We start from the raw sequence: 22,129 nt of genomic DNA, 5'->3' as shown, positions 1-22,129 counted from the left end.
GGACAGTGACAACAATATTCTACTTCAAAAGTGGTACTCTCTTACTCTCTACTGAACTACGTAATAGTCTGATTGTTTAGCCAGGTCTGTACAAGTGTATCCTAATGTAAGGAAAAATAGCGCAATGCTTGTTCTGTGGATTATGTATCCTGGACAATGTCCCATTTATTTTTATTATTAATATACCCAAATTTCATCAAAAAAAAAGGTTTGTAGCCTCAATGGTTTTTTTGGTTGTGGTGGTTATTCAGCTTATATTTTGTAAAAGTTGTGACAATTTTGCAGTGATTTTAAAGGAACGGAATATGAATCTTTTGACCAAGAAAAAAAATATTTTTTAGGGAAATTATAAGATTAATACTTGAATTTGTCAAAATTCTTTAAATAAAATTTGAACTTTATCATTTACCTTTTAAAATCCAAATTATGATGTTCATATTAAAATAAACCCGAACTTTAATAAACTAGTTCAAATTTAATTCTAAACTCGAACAATGGCATGATAATTTTAAAATATTATTAAAAAATTAATATATATTTACATGTATATATATATATTATATATATGTATATATATTTTTGAGAATTTTTAAATTTTTTAAAATAAAAATATGACATGTTATTTATTTATTACGTGGTAGATGATGTTACAATGTCGAGTCAAAATTAAAATTACTATATAATCGTTCCGGTTATCATATCAACAGCAACAATATATCGCCTTAATCCCAAATTTATTTGGGGTCGACCGCATGAATTCTTCTTTTTCCATTCCTTTCGATTTTGCGTCATATCCTCCGAGATTTGCAACAAGTCCAAATCATTTCTAATGTGGTTTATGGGTCATCATATAAACATTTAGGTTAATTTAATATGGTTTATAAAATTTAGATTTATTTAACTACGAATATAAGAGTTCGAGTTTTAAAATATAAATAATAAAATTTAGCTTTTATTCAAGAAAATTTGACAATAAATATTAATTTTTTAATTTATTATTTTTTTTATAAATTTTCAGCAGGTAATAATATGAGTAGAGATTTGCAAAATGTGTATATTATATATTATTATATAAAAAAATATTACCTACACTATTCATAATAATTTATGAAAACCTTCACATTATTGTTGAGTTATATTCACAATAATCTATGTCCAAATTGAAAAAAAAAACATGACTTCAATTTAGACAGAAGTAAAAAAAATATATTTAATTTTAAAAACCTAAAATCTGAATTCTTATATATAGATTTTAATAAACCAAATGATATATATGTACCAAAATCTAAATCCATAACAGTTTTTTTCTGTTACTATCCACAAAAAATAATTAAAACTTGCGAGCTTAATTCCATATATCATACATACAATATTTTTGTACTACTTTCTCTAATTTGTATTGGATATATCTTGAAATTTGAATATCTAAAAAATTAAATTATACAAAATAGCTCAAAGAACCAAATAAAAACCGGCGGTCCGGTTCATTTCGGTCCGGTCTGGGGAAAGAGAACATTTCCCTCTGGAGAAGAGGTCCCTCTTCGCAAAACTAAGAACCCTACCATTTCTCCGAGAGTCGTCTGCCTTTCTCCGATCACCGTCTGCTTTGTCGCACCGACAAAGCAAAGCAGAGTGTGCAGTTTGATTATGTTATCGGCTGAAAAATGTTCGAAGGGCTTGTGCGTCAGTTGTTGTTGGGATATCTGGGTCGCTACATCAAAGATATCCACAAAGACCAGCTCAAGATCACTGTCTGGAATGGTGACTACTACTTATTTCGCTAATCTTTCGACGTTTCCGATGAATTTAACACCGATTCTTTGTTCGGATGATTACGCTTCTTGTTCTTGTAATTGCAGAGGAGGTTCTACTGGAGAACGTGGAACTGATTCTCGAGGCCTTCGAGTATTTGCAGTTGCCCTTCGCTCTGAAACAAGGTGATTGAGTGGATATAATCTTGGTTTTGTTTGGTTTTTCTGGGTCCTATCTATCAACCTTAATTTTGTCCACGAGGAATCTCTTTTTGACAGGGCGGGTAGGGAGATTGAGCATAAAAATTCCATGGAAGAAGCTTGGCAGGGAACCCATCATCATTATGTTAGAGAGTGTCTTCATATCCGTGTCTCAACGCAGTGATCAAGAGGTGATTGATTCCCTCTCTAAGTACTTTTGTTCTTTAGATGAGAAGCATTGTCTTTACCCAACCTCCATGGTTGCTGCAGTGGAGTTCAGATGCTGTTGAGAGAAGAGAGTTTGCGGGGAAAAAAGCTAAGCTTGCTGCTGCAGAGCTGGCAAAATTGTCTAGACGTGTTTGCGGTGAGCAATATACTTCATCTCCTTATTCATAGTTACGAGTTGAATTAGACTGCACGAATGTGCATTATGTATATAGTTTCTCTGAGTCTCTAATGGATAAAGCAAATTGATACAATGGAGAATGATTATCTGAGGCGTTTTGTTTGGTTCCATACTTTTTTGCTCATTCCCCTTTTATATTTTCCAGATAGTCCAGCGGGGAATCTTTTTATGTCATATATAGCTGCCAAGGTGATATCTAGTTCTGGATGATACCTCTCTTATTTATTTAAGCATTTTTGTTTTTCATAACGATTTTCAGTTTGACATGAGTCTTTTATTTTCGTGGAAGTTAAGAGTCATTCGCTTCTTCGTTCTGATGTATTAACTTTTCTTGTTTATCGATTTAGATTCTCGATAGCATCCAAGTATCAATCAGAAACTTTCATGTGTTGTACTATGATACACAACCTGAGTCGGTAAGTCTCATCGTTCTTTGGCTTTATGATTTCCTAAAGTGAGTGCTATAACTTAGTTGCTAAGGAGCTTATGTAAATTGTTGATATTGCATTTGGCGATAACATCTAATGTATCATTGGTCTTATCACGAGAGCAAAGAATGCATGACATGGAAGATAGAGAAATAGGTAGCTAGAAGCCTATGAGCGAGGCTGATAAAAAATCCTTTCATATTATTGTTGTTATGATTTTCCAAAATATTGATTGAATAACCATTTTGTGTTTATGCCCCCTTTTCCGTTTTTGTATGTTTGATTTGAAGCTTCTGTCTACAGGTACCAGTTATATTAGGTTTGAGGTTTTCAAGCTTAACCGTTACTAGGCAAAACTTTGTTGGGTAATTTCTCAATGGATCTTCTTTGGCACTTAGCATCCTATTCTATTTTTTCATAAGTGTCTGTTCTTGTTATTTTGTTTTAGACAAAGGTAAAAAGCTATGCTTTAAGTTACATTAAGAGCATTGAAGAGTATAATAATTTGCCTTTACCACCACGTTGCAGCTTTTTTTACATTATTCTTTTGTTTATATATATATTTTTTCCATCATTCAACTTTAGTTGCTATGTCTCCAAGACATGTGATTGATATCTGTGCATGCTGGAATACTCTGAAAGTGTAGTTATCTTGCTTGTCAGGCCATCTCTTGGTAGGGTGAGAGGAGGACAAGTGAATAAGCTTGTGGAGATTGAAGCTTTGGAAATTTATTGCGACACTTATGAGGGAAATGCTGACTTTCTGAGTGTTGATAGCAAAGGAGTTTTTGACATCTGGTGCGATTCAAGATTGCAAAGCGATAAAGTTGGTTATTTGTTGAAGCCGGTCCGTGTTGGTGTAACGCTTTTGGTAATGGAGCTAAAACAGCCTCATGTTTTTCAAAACTCTGTCGCTACTTGTGAGTGATGCATGCTTGGTCTAGCTTTTAGTTTTTGTTAGTAAATGAGGTTCATACATTTTGGTGTTATGTCTGGTTTTGTAATCCTGCTTTTGAATTTATCTGTTGCTGATGGAGTTAAGGAGTATCTTAATCCATGTCTTTGAGGCCAGATGTTATAATGCTACAATCCCATTTTTTGGTCTTTCTTAGGGAAGAATGATGATACGAATCGGTCTTTTCCAGGCTACTTTATGGATGTGGAGTCTTATTAATTTTGTCCGCTTTGTATGGATTCACTATCAGCTCTATATGGATTTGTTTTATTGAAAGCTTTTGCGGCTATCTATGTGGTCAAAGATGATTTTTGTATGTAATGTGTTTTTTTCGTAAATAGTTAATCTATTAAATAAGCAAAACATGGCTACTGTATATATGTCTAACGTTTTTTATATATGTAATAGCTATTGCTAGTGTTTATATGTATTCCACTTTCCCTTCTTAAATTAATTATGTTCTTAGGTTAATCGATCTGGAGAGCTTGGTGATGATCAGCCTCAGTATTCTGTCACTGCTGAGTTGACTGATGTGGTGGGTTTTCCTTACTACTGGGTTATGCTAAGAAGTAGCATTTACTTACTAGTGTGTGACTCGTTGTAACTTCATTCTTTTACTTTTCAGGTTATGACTTTGAATGAGTTTCAGTTGCAACAGATTATGATTTTGTTGGATTACTTGCAAACAAGCCAATTGCGAGAGAGGTAGGCCTTTTGTCAGGTTTGCAGTATTTTTATAATACTGAAAATATAGTTGTATTATTTGATTTCTGGAGCGTTTTAGCTTCTGTGAGCATTAAGTTGTCAATATACAATATGGTATAGGTATGGGCGGTATCGTCCCTCTTCTAATTCTTTATCGAGAAAACCACCAGGATGGCAAAAACTTTGGTGGCACTATGCCCAAGAATCTATTTTGTTCGATGTCCGTAAGAAACTACGAAAAACTTCATGGAGATTTCTCGGACAGCGATTGTAAGTTTATTTTCTTGCATCTTCACTTTTTCATAGATGATGCTTATTTTCAATCCATCTGTTTTAATGCATTTAAAGCTGCTCGGCATTTATTGTAATGGATACTCCTGTCATAAGCTCGAACAATCCATTTGATTTTCTGACTTTTGTTTTGGTATTAAATTGCAGGAGCAAACGCCGGATGTATATAAACCTGTACAAGATAAAACTAGAGTTTCTTCAGAGAGAACAGGTAAGGATATTTTCTTCTATATTTAGGAAATAGAAATGCCTGGAGTTCTCACAAGATTGTATGATGTCCTAATTGTATATTTGGTTACAGTCCATGCATTCCCTAGTTCTCACAAGATATCTTCAAGAAGAAATACAGTCGCATTTCTGCCTTCTGATATGGTTGTATACTTAATTACAGTCCATTAGTGATCCCGTCCTTTTGGGTTTGGAAGAAGTGGAGAAAGAGTCTGACATTGATGATATCTTAAGCTATAGGTCTGTTGCAGAAGGTGAGATGCAGGTATGCTTGAATTTCTGTTTGCTCTATAGCATTGTGTATTTTTAAGTGAGTTAGCTAAGGTTATTTGAATCTCCGTAATAACATAATAAGGAAAAAGATATATTTTTTTCATGGGCATTTTCTTATCTCTGCTGCCACGTTTTTTTGTCTTGTCTCTTTATACAGGAAGCTTTCTCAGACATAACTATGCACATGGGAGGGTCTGGTGTCAATGCCTCTGAAAAGCAACAGAGTGATGATCGCTCATCAAATAGGTCCCGTGGATGGTTGAACTGGCTGTCCCGGGGAATGCTTGGTGCAGGAGGCACAGATGATTCTAGTCAGTTTTCTGGAGTTGTTTCTGATGAAATTGTCAAGGTAATTTTTTCCAGTTGAAGGATATGGAGTTTCAAAATTCATCGTGGTATCCTACTACTTTGAACTTTCTGCAGGATATACATGAAGCAACGAAGTTTCATCCTCTTGCTTCATCTCCTAGGAATATTGGTGCTAGCGATAAGATCTGTACATGTTCCGTAAGACTCAAAATACGCAAAATTTCTGCTGTTTTGCAAAGCGTATATGGGTAAGTAGATAAGACGCTCCATTTATTTATCACTATGTCCAAGTTCACTAGTGAAGTAGTTTTGTTTTTCCTCAATTTTTCTTTTTCTCATTTTTATTTCCTAGGCATTCTTGTCAAGTAGTAACAGAGTTGGGCATTTTGGGGGTGGTTGTTGACTGCAAGTTTTCAAAAGGATTCACAGCTGTCACTGCTTCTGTTCTTTCTGGAAGATTGTTCTATCCTCAAAATGGGAAAGAAATCCTCACTATGAAAGGGGTTCGTATCTTAACTTATGGCTATGCCATTTTTTGATAGTTGCTTAAATAGCGATAACTAAAGTTAGGAATATTGTAAGTGAGGTGTACGCACTTTAGGGTTTAGGGTTTAGGGTTTATGCTCCATTATATAAACGTTCTGGTAGTCTTCTTCATACAGCTGCCAGAAAAATTTAGTTGTGTTGGGCTGTGCAGGCCTGCTCCGAGAGCGATGCTTTAGAAGTTAAACCATCATATGGAGCCCAGGTGGAGGTGTCTCAAGATCATGACGTTGAATTATCATTGAAGGTGATCTAACTGCATGCTGCATCAGCATGCATCAGCATTTTTGTCGGAGCTCATCTGTTGCTCCTTTGGCATTGTGCTTGGTGTTTTGTTAGTGGCTTTCTGTTTTGGAGGGACTTTTTAGTGATTTGTGGTTTCTTTTGTCATCTTATCTGTCTAGGTCACCCTCCAGCCCCTCGAGGCAACTTATGATGTGGACTTCTTCCTAGCTGTTAGCAATTTTTTCTTTGGTTCAAGATCCTTTAAACTTCAACATGAACGGGTGAGCTCTTATTTTTACTATATCCGCTCAAAGTATTTGTAGGGGGAACGTTTATTAACTTTTTTTAAAGGATGGAATGTTTAACATTAAAGGAAATGGTATTGGCAGTGATCACAAATCTAAAAATAGATCCTGCAAACTGTATCTCCTTTCATCTGGAGTTTGATGGACAAGCTGTGAGACCAATGACCTTTGTTTTCTGATGAACGCATGAGTGGAAATCAAATAGATTGAGATCCTGGTAGCTCTTGACAAGAAATTTTGATAATAATGTGGCATATAAAGAGAATGCATGGGTCTATCCATTGGCTGTAAACAGGGTTACAGGGGAGTTTACATAAGGACAGTGGACTACTGGGGGTTTATTCTTTTCCTGTGTTGATAATAAATGGAAAATATAAGTCTATGTATTTCCAGTCACTCATCTGGATTCCTTGAATGGCTCTTAAATTTATATTTGGACCTTCAAATACCCAGTTCTGCACTAAGTTTTATATATAAAGCAGTGTTTGGTGTTCAGTTTTTACTGATCCTACTGTTTTTTACTGGGAAAGAATAAGTTTTAGGTCCCCTCACCCTTATTTTGTTCTCTTGTACTACAACAACATATTTCACCTTGTTTTTGTTTCATACTCGAATTCAATTCATTTCTTGGAATAAGTGCCATAAAAAATAGAAACCTTATATTACTTTCACTAGATGCTGGAAAATTAAGAACATTTTGTCTCCATTGTTGTGCAGGTTCTATCATCCCTAAATGGCCTTGATGACAAAACACGATTATCAGCGAAAGCCAAGTGAGTCTTTTCACTAGACTAGATTGAAACGCTAGTGTAGACTCATGACTTAATTGATCGCTAACGTGTGATTTGGGCTGTGGCTTGTCTTATAGATACCTCTTATCAAACCGTGATAAAATAAAGTTGGACGTGAGCATCAAAAACATTATATTACGTCTCCCTGGAGTTGAACCAGAAAGCTATAACCTGGTATATCTCCTATATTAAACATTTGATTGCTCGCCTTACTTGCTTGTGTTATTCACACTTACTGACTCTGTTTCCCCCCACACTTATTCCTGCAGGTTTTTGTACTGGAATCTCTTTACATTACGTCCAATAGCTTAGATTCTCTTAATCCGAATCCTAGAGAGTGGTCATATATTGTGGATGGCTTCCAAAGTTCTGTTACCTCCATTAATGATTTACAAATCAAAGATCTATATGATCATTTTGAGATAAATCTATGTGGTTTTGAGGTCAGAGATGTTGCTCTATTTTTCAATTGAGATCTTTTGAGCTGTTGTGTCTTCTTACAATTTGGTCTTCTGCAGGTGAGGGTAACAGAGGTTCAACCTCTCGATGTAATTCCTGTTTTAGAGAGATCATCCATATCTATCAACTTAGTTTCGTGTATAGTTCCAGAGGAACCAAGTTTGAAGCAGTTGGAGGTATGGATTTTTTTTTTTAAATTGCGGTGCCTTTGATATGCTCTGGATATTGTATGGGTCGCCATGTTTAGTTTAGCTGAGAGCATGAAATAATTCTCTCGTTGGTCCTTAATACCACACTTTCATGATTCTCTAGCCTGACGAGATAGATAACACGTTTTGTGTTTTTAAGGTTGATTCTCCGTCATTCTATTCATTTCAGGTTGCTGCTACCCTATCTACAATTGATGTACATTTCTCTCCATCAGTTTGCCAAGCAGTAATGTCTGTGATTCAATACCTTGATATTTGGAATCGTGAAGCTCATAATGCTACATCCGATGCGGATTCTGTCCATTTTGCCTTCACCATCAATGCAAATTTGGCACTTCTTAAGTTGCATGTCAATCTTGCGAATAATGAAGAAAATAGCACAATGCTTATTCTTTCTCTACGAGAACTTGATCTCTGGTGGGTAAGCGTTGGATCAATAAATCCATTGGCTGTGTCTTGACAGTCAGTTAAAAGTTAACCTTTAGTTATAAAGCTAACATCATTAGTCGTTGTTACAATGTTTGCCTATATGAAATTTACTTCTTTTGTGAAGCAGTTGATTGTGTTGCTGTTCAAACCCTTATATTTCTTTTACTTTGCAATGATTAAGTGCACACATTATTGCTTGTGCCTTATCAACCAATGCCAGTGTCAAATAAATATCTGTGATTCAATACATTATCAAAGGTTTTTTCTCCCTATTTTTTGCATTGAATAACATATTGTAGCACATGCTTTTCTCTGATGGATTCTCGTGATCAAATGTGATTTTGAAGGTATTCACTGTCGGAGTTTGAAGAATGGTCGATCCTTATGAAAGCATTGGAAATGATTGCTTGCTCAGAAAATGGAGCTGACTGTCATAGCCTTTGTTCATCTGGGAATCTACTTACTTCATCCTCTGCCTATGGAAGGGGGGTGGATGTTCAATGTAGTAACCACGCCAATCTCATTAATAATATGGCACTTCCTGAAGATGTTATTCGTTTACATTACAAGGCTTACAGGAGTGTAGATTTTGTTCACCACAAGTGTACAATCTTCTGGAGGAGTACTGAACTCCATTGCTACCCGTATATATTTGGCTTGCTGGCTGATTTTCTTGGTAAGATATCTTCTAATAAGATTTCTTCCACTGATAAGAATCAAGGTAGCCCAACCACAGAATTCTGTACGCAAAAGGAAGTACCTTGGTTTGGATTTGAAAGGTTTGGGTTCTCTAACTTCATTGAAAAGAGCTCATGTGGCTGCATTCCTATGGACAAATATCCATTTGTGACGATTTACAATTCTGGTTCCCTTGGTAGTCTGGACAGTTCGCTCTGTTATTCAATACCTGACTGGAGGAAGATATTCTGTTTAAGGAATAAAAAGGATTGGACAGAAGGTAGTTTGGATTGTCAAGGTGAAAAATGTGACTGTTCTTCGAATGTTTTTTCTTCCTCCCGAGGTTTTGGTCAGACAACTCTGTTCACAGTTGAAGCGCACATCTTTGATGCCAGTGTTCATTTCCATGATTCTTCAAGCATTTTTGGAACTATTATACTCCCTGTATCCAAATACATGCTTACCATTTCAGATGATCTTGTGGATCTGGTTTCCTCTGTTGAAAATTTGATGCTGAAACAACCCTTGTGGACCAACTACTTCGACGGTTTTCTTTGGGGACATTCATCACCAAATCTGTCTCCGGTATTAAATGTACGGGTAAGGAAAGGTAATCTTAAGACTTCTAGTTCTGAACTTGAAGTCAGCATCGGCATTCAACACTCATGCTGCATTCTGCTTCCTGAATATTTGGCCATTATTATTGGATATTTCTCTCTTCCTGGTTGGACTTCGATGTCAGGAACGCAGTCTATCACTCATTCCACTGATCTCATTGATCCACTTTCTGAATTGGCTATTACTTACAAGTTTGAGATACTAGACTCTACTTTGATTCTACCTGTCGAAAATGATGATTGTCAACATCTGAAAGTGGACATTCGGCAGTTATATATTAACTTCACACCTGACTGTGCTCTGTGCAATGTGGTGCAGCATGTACCACAGGAATGTGTTATTCCACTCAATCAAGTAGCCGGGAGTATTGATTGCTTAAGTATATTTGGGCGGGATTTGTCGTTATCATTGTTGCTCTCTAAGAATGGCAGTTTATCATTCGAGCAGCATACAGAGTGCACTAGCATCACACTCGCATCTCCCATCAGTGCTGATGTCTGGATTAGAATACCTTGTGATCACTATTCATATTCCACTTCAACATGTATCATGGGAAGGGTTGGAGTTTGTGAAATTATGGCTGATGGTAGGTGGTCTTGCACTTTGGGCTTTTGCAAGATACGAGGATTCCATTCTCCCTTTTTCTTCTCTCTACATAGATGTAACCTATCTGTCTATTTATCCATAAGTATTTGACCTTTTTGCAGATTCAAATGCTTTGCTGGGATTTAAGGCGATTCTTGATGTCATAGATCAGGTTTCCTTAGTTGATGAGCAATCCAAATTATTCACATCCGATGTTCCTCAGTTTCTTCGTGCACAGAAGCATCTAAAGCAGGAGAGAGCAGTTGTACCCCTTGAATCTTTCCCAAACTATGTGGAAGTCAGATGTTTTGTCAACCTTTTGAGGCTGAAACTGCATCGGGTCAGAAAAGAGGTCGAGCTGTTGAAACCAGTGATCCAGACTGATATGAAATTTTTATTTTCAGGAACATTTGAAAATAATATGCCGGTAAGCTTGGAGATTCAGTTTTTTTATGTTGGGCTTTATTCACTGTTAAACTCAGTCATGCTAGCTCGTTGCGCCAACCTACATGAGGATTACTCAGTGCTTGGAATCAGATTCACTAAACAGGAAGTTCATGGTTATGAGCTCTGGTTTGCTCTCCCATCCCTTGACATCTGGTTATACTATTTTGACTGGACTGAAGTCATTGAACTTCTCAGTTCTTGCGTCAAAGTACTCGAACACAGTGGCCAAGATCATGTCTTGTCAGGAGGTTCGAACCCAGATATGTTTGATTTTACAGAAGTGGTAAAAAATGGTTTTGACAACACAGATAAAGTTTCAAGTATGTTAGAATTTGGGCAGTCAGACAACTCAAGTCAGGGTATGACTATCGCCTTAAAAGCAGAGAATATTGGTGTTAGAATTCATTTTCCCCTCTGCAGTAGTGGGACAACATCTCCAGGGCTCATGGGGACCGAAATGCAGGAGAGATTTGTGGATGAGAATGTAAATATCTATAAAGGGAAATACTGTAAATATATATCGGTTACAGCATTTAATGAGAGTGGTGAGCTCTTTTTTCTTGGAAGAAATGTTAAAGTGAGCTGTAAGTTCGAAAAGATCATTGGAACTGTTTCAACGTCTGGAGTTGAAGCTGTTGAGTCTTGCTCTCTATTCGGGGTAGAACAACTACTTGTAGAGACTGAGATTCAGATGGATCAGAGAAAAATCGTAAATGTTGGTACAGAGATACTGTCTGACCATGTAGAGATGCATTTGTCTCATCAAGTCTTATCCTTCTGGCATGGTGTTGCATTTGATGGCCCGGAGATGGTATCTTCACAATCTAAGCAAGGAAACACAAATGCAAAAGTGCAGATAAGAGATGTGTCTGTTCTAATATCAGATGGAAGGGTATGGCTTGTGCTTTATGTACTGATCTTTATCCTTTCCAATATTAATGCTCTAGGGGCCTAGAAGGGGTATTTCATAACAATCGCATTACTTGATGGCCCTTCCAAATGAAAAGGCTACTTCTCACTCTTAACTGTGCTCTGCTTATGCTTATAATAGGGTCACCATGAAGCCCCGTTTCTGCTGTAGTCCTTGCTATTGTTCACGGCCTTGTGTGTTCTCTTTGTTCAATTAATTTATGCATGCAAAATTATTTTTTATGAAGACACCACATTGTTGATCTTTCTCTTCCTTCTCACCTTAAATATGTGCTGCATTTGCATATGGGATTGTATTCAACTTGTGTTCTGTAGTTCATGCATTTGATCGCCAGGGTGTACAATCTTTATGTTCAGTTAATATCTGTCTTGCAAAATCACAATTAGCCTGACGGTTAATTCTTGGTACTGTTTCTTTACGGTAAACCAAGGCAGAAAAGGGAGCAGAAAGTACAAAGTGATATTATCAATATCCTAGATCATGGTTTTGCTTCCATATTGTTTAGCTGTATGTGTGACACTTTGGTTAGAAGTCTTGAGTTTTTTCTGCTAAAGTCTTAATTTTCCATTTCATGCAGTTGGGCTGTGGTGGTCTGCTTCTTGAGGTTCTTATGAGGAACTTTTTCCTGCTAGCTAATCTGACTGAAAAGAATGTGGAGAGCACAGTTTCATGTGAACTTCAAGTGAACTATAATAATATGCATAAGGTATGATGCCGAAAGAAAGCACATAGATCTTATTTCTGATTTGGACATGCGATTATGCTAATAATCACCATGGATATTTGGTGAAGGTCTTGTGGGAGCCTTTTATCGAGCCCTGGAACTTTGATGTCAAATTAGCCAGAAAAATTGGGATCAATGCTCTGCTGAACAAATCTGGGCTAACTGAAATCGTTGTTGCATCAACAGCTCAGCTCAATGTAAACTTGACGGAGTCTCTTTTTGAGGTAATATGAGGTTGAATAGGACCTTACCTGTTAAATTATTTTGCATCCACTTTGCTTTTTTATTATGTAAGTGTACAGTAGAAGAGTCTGTGCTGCTGACCTTGATTGTCATGGTGCTTCAGTTTAGAGCTGTTAGTCAACTGGTTATATTATTCTGTACTTGTGTGGCCTTCATCTTGGTCTGGTGAAACCGTGATTTTCTTACTTTTAGTATTGAGGAAACTGCACTCTTTCTTCTAACAACATTGAAATCATGGAGTTCCATGCGAAAATAATAGTAGTTTTGGTTCTGAAGTTATTCAATCTTCTATTAGGGTGTGTTTTTGGTGCTTATTTCCATAACGATTTTCATATGGGAATGGTAACATTCTAGCAACCATATTCCCCTTGGATCTTCTGAATTTGAGTTATGCATTATCTGTTACCGTTTGTAAATTTTCATTTCGTTTTTCCCCTGCTGAAGTGCATCTTCAGGACAATTGAGATGGCAGAAAACGCTTGGGGCCTGATGGGATCAGATGGTATTCCTGACAGTCAAGGATTATCTATGACTTACTGCATGAGAAATTCATATGGAGAGCGATATGCTCCATATGTATTTCAAAATTTGACTTCGCTACCTTTGCTATACCAAGTTTTCCAAGCACATAATTCTGATGTGCTCGATATGTCATCTCCGGTGCTTCAGAGCTCTGTGCAACCTGGTGCTTCTGTTCCCATTAATCTCGATGACAGTAATAAACAACTTTTCTACCATGGAGATCGTCGTTGTTTTAGCAGAAAACCGTCAAGTGGTGTGACACATCATTACATGAGGGTTCAACTTGATGGGACATTTGTTGCTTCGCCTCCTTGTTCAATAGATCGCATTGGCCTTTCCTATTTCGAGGTTGATTTTTCTAAGACATCTAATGACAATGCAAATGTTGAAGAAACCAGTAAAGCTGGTCTAGGGAATGGGTTTGTTGTTCCTGTTGTGTTTGAGGTATCACTGCAACGACAGAGCAAGTTTATAAGAGTTTACTCAACAGTAAGTTTGACTTCATCCCACAACGTATTTGTCTTTGTTTTTTTATTACCTGCTAATAATGGGTCTGCTTTTGCTATTTCCTTTTTCAGGTAATAATTTTGAACTCAACATCCATGCCTCTGGAACTTCGCTTTGATATTCCATTTGGTCTCTCCCCAAAGGTTATGAATACTGAAAAGCCAGTGCTTTCCGTGTGAAATGAAATTGTTTGTTATTCTAATGTTCGTAAATTTCAGATCCTAGATCCTATATCTCCTGGTCAAGAATTCCCATTGCCTTTACATTTGGCTGAAGCCGGTCGGCTGCGATGGCGTCCACTTGGAGATTCGTACTTGTGGAGTGAAGCTCATAGCATCTCCAAGCTTCTTTCACAGAAGAGCAAGATAGGATTTCGTCGGTCTTTTGCTTGTTATCCTTGTCATCCAAGCAATGAACCGTTTCGGTGCTGCATATCAGTACAGACCATTAGCTTGCCGGCATCTTTCCATTTCAATGATTTACCAGATGGAAAGTTTGGCCGCAGATTGCATGATGTGAACCGATTCAGGGAGCGATTTATTCATCAAGTGACTTTAAGTACTCCACTTGTTGTGAGAAACTGTCTTCCTGAACCAATATCTCTCACTGTTGAAAGTGGTGGCATCACCCAGTCTGCATTGCTTTCTGAGGTCTGAGACATGCATAAACTTTCCTTCTTTCAATGAAGTTTGATTATGTCTAATATAGTGTATTATATGCGACAATAAATGAATGTTTTTAGGGGGATGCTCCATTCCATCATAGCGATCCTTCACATGACCTGATGTTAGAGTTCAAAATGGACGGATTTGGACCAGCACGTTTAAAGTTCCCTCGCTCTGAAACTTTCAGCGCAGTGGCTAAGTTCAGTGGAGGGAAATTCTCTCAGACTGAAACTGTTTCCTTCGATTCTGATTTCTCGGGGGGTAAGCTTTTCTACTTTCTGACTCTCAGGGTTGTGTGTCTTTCAGAAATGCATATTGATGTTGAGTTGTTTTCAAAACTATTTTTGTCTTGAAGGTTCAGTTTATGTATCCTTTGAGAAGACGGTGGATATAACCTGTGGTGCTCGAGAAGTATCTGTCTTTGTTCCATTTCTGTTGTACAACTGCACCGGAACTCCTCTGATTGTTTCGAACTGCAGTAATGAAGCAAAAGGGACATCCATCATAGTTCCATCCTGCTACAACCTGTTTGAGCAAAATTTTGTTCAAAGTCGGAAAGAGGGACTTGGCATCCTATCCTGTGAGAAAGATTTTTCAGATAGAGCTCCAATTGTTGACGCCCCTTCTAGTCCGTCTTCATCAGAAAGCGGAATAGCTAATTCAGATTCTGACAGACTAGTACACAAGCCTGTGATTTTATCAACTCTAGATAGATATTCTCACAAGCAACAAGAATTTCCAGCTGATAGAAAAGGCTCAGCAATTGGTCAAAAAAGGAACATGTCCTCAAAGAGTTTAAGGGAAGCGTGTTTCCTAGGTAATGATGACCTTAGCAAGGTCAAAGCATGCATTTATTCACCGTGTGCTATTTCCAGTGCAAGTGATATTTTGATTAGAGTCCAAAAGGGCCTGCCAGGGTCAGACAATGCAAATAGGCCACATTCTCTATGGTCAGCTCCATTTTCTCTTGTTCCACCCAGTGGTTCGACAAGTGTCATTGTCCCACAATCATCGCCAAGCCAATCATTCTTATTATCTGTTACGTGTTCTATTCTTGGTGGCGCATTTGGAGGGAGAACACAAGCAATAACCTTTCAACCCAGGTGACTGATAGTGTCAATAAATGCTCTTTTTAATCCTGCACTTTTATTTTTCCTGATTAGTCCAGTGAACAAACTTGCATGTTGCAGATATGTTATCTGTAACTCATGCAGCAAGGACCTATGTTACAAGCAGAAGGGAACCAATTTAGTTACTCATTTGGCTGTCGGACAGCATTCTCAGCTTCACTGGACAGATACTACAAGGTCCTTTCTGTCCTTATTTACGTTTTGTATGCAAGATATGCTTGTTATATGCAAGGTCTTTTCTCAATCACTTGCATTCAGTTTCATCTTGCCCCTCTCTGACTTCTTAAATTGTTTATCTGAAATATTAGCTTTCTTTAAATGGCTATTCCTGTGGACTTCTTTTTCTTAAAATTCTGTTCTTGTGATATAATCGCTCTGAATTAAAAAAGTTCCACGAGTCAGAATTAGGGGACTCTTCAAGCACATGCGCAGTTGGACACCATTGATGTTGATGCTTCTACTTCCCTTTCAACTAGAAACAGGAATTACAGTTGAAAGCTTGCATGATATTCTGTGTGCCAATTTTTCTATATGCTATAGGGAATTGTTAGTTTCAATCCGTTTCAACGAGCCTGGATGGCAATGGTCGGGTAGCTTCTTGCCAGATCATTTAGGAGATACGCAACTGAAAATGTGGAATTACGTTACGAGTGCGTTAAACATGGTACGAGTGGAGGTCCAGAATGCTGATATTTCGAGTGGAAATGAAAAGATTGCCGGGAATATACGTGGAAATGTTGGAACCAACCTTATTCTTCTATCAGACGATGACATGGGATATATGCCCTACAGAATTGATAATTTCTCAAAAGAGGTAACTGTTCAACTGCAGTTTTCTCTCCATTGGTTAAATTATAGAGACAAATCTTTTTTTTTTAATTGGATTTTCCTTCAGCGCTTAGGTTCATTTTTGTTTTGATTATATCTGCGTCATGTTGACATGTTCTACATTGAGGTAGCACTGTCTGAACACTTAAAGCGGGCCAAAAAAATAGTATAACCGATGATTAGAATTGATTATATCGTCTTGAATTCTGTGAAGATTCGACTAGTATTTTGCTGTTAAGTTTCCCTCCTGTTGGTTATTCAGTTGTGTCCTTACTCTAAGGTTTGACCTTGGGATTAGCCCAAGAGTAATTTCGATGAACATCTGTATAATATGCAATGGGCTATTGATTTTTCAACCAGCGTAGGGTTTTCTGTTCCTTCCCTTTCTAGAGGTAAGTCAGTAACCGATCTTTAAAGGGCAGAGAAGTTCTCTGAAACACAATGACACACTGAAACTATATGATCTTCTAACCCTAGGTTATGCTACATGATATTAAACATCTTTTTTTCTGGTTTATACTGTAGAGACTGAGGGTTTATCAACAAAAATGTGAAACTTTTGACACCATAGTTCACCCTTATACTTCATGCCCTTATGCTTGGGATGAACCCTGTTATCCACATCGTTTGACAATTGAGGTAAGCTGATTAGTTTATTCTATCATAAAAAGCCACACAATTTTGATGTTTATTGATGTGTCTAATCTTCTTTGTTCCTTTTCTTTCTCTTATTTTATTTTTATGACTAATTTAGGTGCCTGGAAATCGGGTTATAGGCTCTTATACTCTTGATATAACAAAACAGCCTATTCCAGTGCTTTTACGCTCCACCTCTGAGGTATTTTTCACAATCAACCTCTTTATGGCTATTTTTCTCTTGTGATGGTGTTGCTGCAAAATGTTTTCCTGAGTCTCTTGTATGAAAGAGAGTTCCTTTGTCTTCTGTTAAAATGGAATCCTCTTTGCGTCAGTTTGCCCCAAAGTCATAGTACTCCATCTTCTCTTATGAAAAGCAAAAACACTAGCCACAAGATATTCGAGAAACAAATTTTGAGATGCTTTTAGGGACGTGATCATTAGGTAGAATGGATGGAACTGTTGAATATGGCTCCTTAATATTGGATTCTACTTTGTTTCTGAGCAAGCCTATCAACTCTGTATCATCTTCAGACATCCTTAATATTGGATTTGACAAATGGACAATTGTGGACCAACGTTAGTGTTTGTGAGGACCACTGCATGGAAAAGTTTATCAGAAAATACAGTAATATAAAATAAATGGCATTAGAAGAACAGATATCTGGTATGGTATTCTAATCGAGTGAAAGTTAAGTCACAGAATAGTCTAGGACAAGTTTATATGCCCTCCCTCCTCTTCCTCCTCCTCCCTTTAGCTAAAAGAAAATGAAATATGCAATGGAAGAAGATGGTGTTGGAGGTGTAGTCTCTTAAGTTTATTCTTTATTGTTCTTTTCATATTTTGGCTGTCTAGTGCCATATAGTTGCTTGTAGGCTTGTCTAATTTATTGTTTTACTCTTCTCCAGAAACCTGAAAGGACATTGTTGTTATCTGTCTGTGCTGAAGGAGCTACAAAGGTACATTTTAGCGTAGCCCAATAGCAGTTAGCTAACTTCTTGACGATTCAACTTATTTTTATCTTCTTCAATTGCAGGTGCTCAGCATTGTAGATTCCGGTTACCATGCCACGAAAGATATAGAGGAAAAAATTAGCTCTAAGTTCCAGGAGAAGAGAAACCAAAAGCTTCAAAAGGATAATGTGGCCTGTTACACAGAAAACTTCTTACTTGTCCTTCCAAGCATTGGTATCTCTTTGATTAATTCCCAGCCTCAGGTATACCCCACCCAAAAGAATCTTTCCTATTCTTATCAGGTCCCTAGATTATTCCGACACTAACACTATTCCTCCTTACAGGAATTGATTTATGCTTGTGTCTCAAATGTAGTGTTTGATCTGAGCCAAAGTTTAGATCAGCAGAAACTTTCCTTTCAGATCTCATCGCTACAGATTGACAACCCACTCTACAATTCTTCATATCCTGTCATATTGTCATTCAATCATGAGCAGAGAAGCATTCCTTCTGACTGGGGTGGTATTAAGGATACCAAAGGAAGATCTTCCGGTGAAATAGTGCAGCAAACTAGGAGTAAAACTCATGATGCTGTACTATACGCTGGGCTTGCAAAGTGGAGGAAGAAAGATGCTTCACTAGTTTCTTTGGAGCACATACACTTAAGGTGTGAAACACTAGAACATTCTTTTTAATCTTCCACATCACAGTCCCAGTTCATTGTCTTTTGCTTATACTTTCTGTTTCCCAGCTCTCAGTGTTTCTTCAAATTTTCAAATGAATGCAGGATAGCAGATTTCTGCCTCGAGCTCGAATTAGAAACTATTTTGTCATTGTTAGAGTTTGTAAAAGCTGTGCTTCCAGAATCTCAGAGTAGACTACTGCCATTCTCAGATCCAACACTGCATCCTCTTGTTTATGATACGGGTTCTGCAAAGGATACAAGTGTGAAAGATGATCCTCCACATGCTAGAAATATTCCGGTATTTAACAAAAGCCAGAGAAGCATTGTATCTTTCCCTTCAATAATTCCGATAGGGGCTCCTTGGCAGCAGATTTACTTGTTGGCTAGAAGACACAGAAAGATCTACGTTGAAATGTTCGAGTTGGCCCCTGTTAAGTTTACATTAAGGTGAGTCAGAAAACCTCCTGCCAGGATCGTTAAACCTTCCTGACCTTTCGAGATGCTTACTCTTCCTTTGTGTTTCACAATCTTGACAGCTTTTCTAGTGCTCCCTGGATGCTTAGGCATGGTGTTCTTACTTCAGGGGACTCCCTTATCCATGTATGTACCTTCATTTCCTGGAAACATTGCTTAGACCTATTCGATAGTAGAGACATTGCTTGTGTGTTGTATAATGATGATTTAGTGACATAAGGTTCTGGATACTCCCTCCATCCCTCCCTCCCTCACCCAACATAGAGATACAGATGTTGATTTTCTGTAGTAATTTTTTTTCTTCTGGTTGTCTTCCATGCTAAGTTGACCTTTTTATATATTTCTTTACTCCTTAGGCCCATGGCTGGCTCTGGCTGAGTGTTCTGATGATATACGTTCCTCATTCCATCTTAAAAATGCTCTGTTAATTTAGATTAGAGCCTGTTGTATTTGTATCATTTCGTTAATGTTGAATTATGATCCAATTCCAGAGAGGTCTTATGGCTCTTGCTGATGTCGAGGGTGCACGAATTCATCTCAAGCAATTAACGATTGTACATCACATGTCAAGTGTGGAATCATTTCAGGAGATCCTCATTGGGCACTATACCCGTCAAATTCTACATGAGCTTTACAAGGTAAGCAAGATAGGCCAGTCAAAAGTGAATCGGTGTAGCAATGTCCTACTATCTCATCATGTGTTGATCATTCCATTGCAACCGATCTACCAACTACCAAGTCAGATTGATGTATATCCTCATTCCACTGTGAACTCATGGCATGCATTCTCCTAATTATTTAATGTTTAGGTGTTCGGTTCTGCTGGAGTTATTGGTAATCCTATGGGGTTTGCGAGGAATGTAGCGCTTGGAGTTAAAGATTTTTTGTCAGCTCCTGCGAGAGGTGTTTCAAAGGTGATGATGAGATATGATCCCTATTTAATGCATTTTTTCCATTAAATGTCTGGTTTGGGGGTGTACCTTGTTCTCAGATTGCTAGATTTGATTCCTTTAACAGAGCCCTAAAGGACTTATTCAAGGAATGGCACAAGGAACTACAAGTCTTTTGAGCAGTACTGTCTACGCTTTAAGTGATGCTGCCACTCAATTCAGTAAAGCTGCCCATAAGGTAGTAGTCGGTATCTGTTGCTTCTTGGAATTCTTGTGAACTTGCTGTCCTATCACACGAAATTGTTAATTCTTTTGCAGGGTATCGTTGCATTTACATTCAACGATCATGATGTTGCGAGAATGGAAAACCAGCAAAAAGGTGAAGGATCTCACAGCAAAGGAGTTATAGGTGAAGTGTTTGAGGTATATATATCATTTGTGCTCTCAGTAGTTTGAAATGCTCCCATTCGATCAGCGATTTTCCCCCTTCTCACGATTGTTAGTGTAGAGTTTTTTTTTCCCCTGATATGTTAGTCTCGAATCTACCATCTTCGATATTCTCTAAGCCGTACCGCAATGAATTTCAATAGTTTTGAGAAACCAATTTTTCTGATGTAGTCCCTCTATGTCTGGCTGCTCCTGTCTGAAGTTATCCTTTGAACTTGCGCATAGAATGCATATATGCGTGGATGGATATTTGCTTATTTATAGTTATTATTTGCAAAATCACAGGGGCTCACTGGTCTCCTTGAATCACCAATAAGGGGAGCCGAAAAGCATGGCCTTCCAGGAGTAGTCTCAGGTAATTAATTAAGCAAGAAGCCGCACATGGGATGTTGGTGAACAAGTTCTCGGGTATAACTCCAATTTTATTCATACCTATTTTGGTTCCAGGAATAGCTTTGGGGATCACTGGACTTGTTGCCAGGCCCACGGCTAGTATCCTCGAGGTTACGGGAAAAACTGCGCAGAGTATCAGAAACCGAAGCAGGCTTCACAGTGCAAGATACCAGAGGCGTAGGCTTCGCCTTCCGAGACCTCTGAATAGAGAACTTCCTCTCAGGCCATATTCTTGGGAAGAAGCGGTCGGGACTGCAGTACTTACAGAGGTTGGAGACAACTTGAAGTTGAAAGGTGAGATTCTGATAAAGTGCAAAGCTCTAAAGCGAGGAGGAGATTTCGTGGTGGTCACAGGGCGATCCATACTGGTCGTTATCAGCCCCAGTTTGGCAGATTTCAGAGGTCCAGGCTTTCAAGGTGTTCCTGTGGATCTGGAGTGGAAGATTGAGAGAGAGATCGGTCTAGAGAGTGTAATACATGTAGATTCAAGCGGAGGAGTTGTTCATATTGTGGGAAGCAGTTTTGACAGTGCCTCGAGCTGGAGACAGACCCAGCAGAAGAAAAGCCGTGGCCAAAGTGGAAAACTGTGGAACCCTTCTTCTTCTTCTGCTTCTTCTTCGTCTCTGCCGCTTCGTCAGACAACCTTAGAGCTGCCAACCGAGGAAGAAGCAGATGAGTTGTTGCAGATTTTGTTATCCACCATTGAAGCTTCGAAAAAAAGCCGGGGTTGGAACAGTCGATTTGTTTTACATCAGAGTAATCTCAGTTAAGGAATTAAAGTAGGTTGAAGATGAACAAGATGAGGTTTTTGTCTGTATAGGACAGAGGAATGTGTCTTAGTGTACACAAGGTATAGTGAAACTAGTTTTTTCAGAATCCATAGGCACAAAGCATGACACTGAACTCTTGATCAGCCATTAAAAAAAAAAAGTAAACGGGATTCATACGCAGAACATGAACATCTGTAAAAGCAATCGGCATACCACTGAATTTTAAAGGTAAATAATCAAAATATACATATTTCTATATAGTAGGGTAGACGTTTCGAGAATCGGTTTCTGGGTTCGGGTTCGAGACACTAATGCATCGGTTTCATTTTTTACAAAAAAAATGATTAATTATAATTATTTAAAATTACATTAAATAAAACTATATATATATAATAAATGATTTTATAAGTTATTAAATACATTTTAGTTGTTTAGATATTTCTTTTACCGACAAAAAGAGGTCATATTTGGGGCATATTATTATTAGGCCAAGA

At 37.8% G+C, this 22,129-nt stretch overlaps 1 protein-coding gene across 1 annotated transcript; it reads left to right on the top strand.

Moving 5' to 3' along the window:
* The first annotated feature begins 1,525 nt into the window (after positions 1-1,525).
* Positions 1,526-21,768, top strand: LOC104814962. Its single transcript, XM_019202693.1, has 47 exons — positions 1,526-1,761; positions 1,860-1,937; positions 2,031-2,143; positions 2,223-2,316; positions 2,504-2,547; positions 2,706-2,774; positions 3,090-3,151; positions 3,450-3,657; positions 4,208-4,276; positions 4,367-4,446; positions 4,567-4,716; positions 4,885-4,948; positions 5,129-5,230; positions 5,396-5,587; positions 5,662-5,795; positions 5,900-6,050; positions 6,245-6,337; positions 6,495-6,596; positions 7,338-7,393; positions 7,489-7,585; positions 7,681-7,854; positions 7,930-8,046; positions 8,249-8,496; positions 8,856-10,390; positions 10,512-11,728; positions 12,345-12,473; positions 12,560-12,715; positions 13,179-13,745; positions 13,835-13,906; positions 13,982-14,413; positions 14,506-14,689; positions 14,784-15,531; positions 15,619-15,735; positions 16,099-16,372; positions 16,912-17,025; positions 17,141-17,224; positions 17,932-17,982; positions 18,060-18,239; positions 18,321-18,643; positions 18,764-19,108; positions 19,198-19,261; positions 19,627-19,773; positions 19,945-20,049; positions 20,153-20,263; positions 20,344-20,448; positions 20,758-20,827; positions 20,920-21,768. The coding sequence occupies exons 1-47, from the start codon at positions 1,665-1,667 to the stop codon at positions 21,633-21,635; spliced, it is 10,440 nt and encodes a 3,479-aa protein (XP_019058238.1). The 5' UTR covers positions 1,526-1,664; the 3' UTR covers positions 21,636-21,768.
* Positions 21,769-22,129: the final 361 nt, after the last annotated feature.

Source organism: Tarenaya hassleriana, unplaced genomic scaffold (genome assembly GCF_000463585.1).
Source record: "Tarenaya hassleriana unplaced genomic scaffold, ASM46358v1 Cleome22, whole genome shotgun sequence".
Taxonomy (NCBI): Eukaryota; Viridiplantae; Streptophyta; class Magnoliopsida; order Brassicales; family Cleomaceae; genus Tarenaya; species Tarenaya hassleriana.
This window is presented reverse-complemented; position numbering and strand designations above follow the sequence as displayed.

What these genes read in the sequence shown, in the direction of transcription:
- LOC104814962 (XM_019202693.1), top strand. Translation starts at nt 1,665, where the DNA reads ATGTTCGAAGGGCTTGTGCGTCAGTTGTTGTTGGGATATCTGGGTCGC. An exon ending in CTACGAGAACTTGATCTCTG is followed by an intron (nt 8,497 to 8,855) that starts GTGGGTAAGCGT and finishes GTGATTTTGAAG; the next exon opens with GTATTCACTGTCGGAGTTTG. An exon ending in CCTGTTAAGTTTACATTAAG is followed by an intron (nt 19,109 to 19,197) that starts GTGAGTCAGAAA and finishes CAATCTTGACAG; the next exon opens with CTTTTCTAGTGCTCCCTGGA.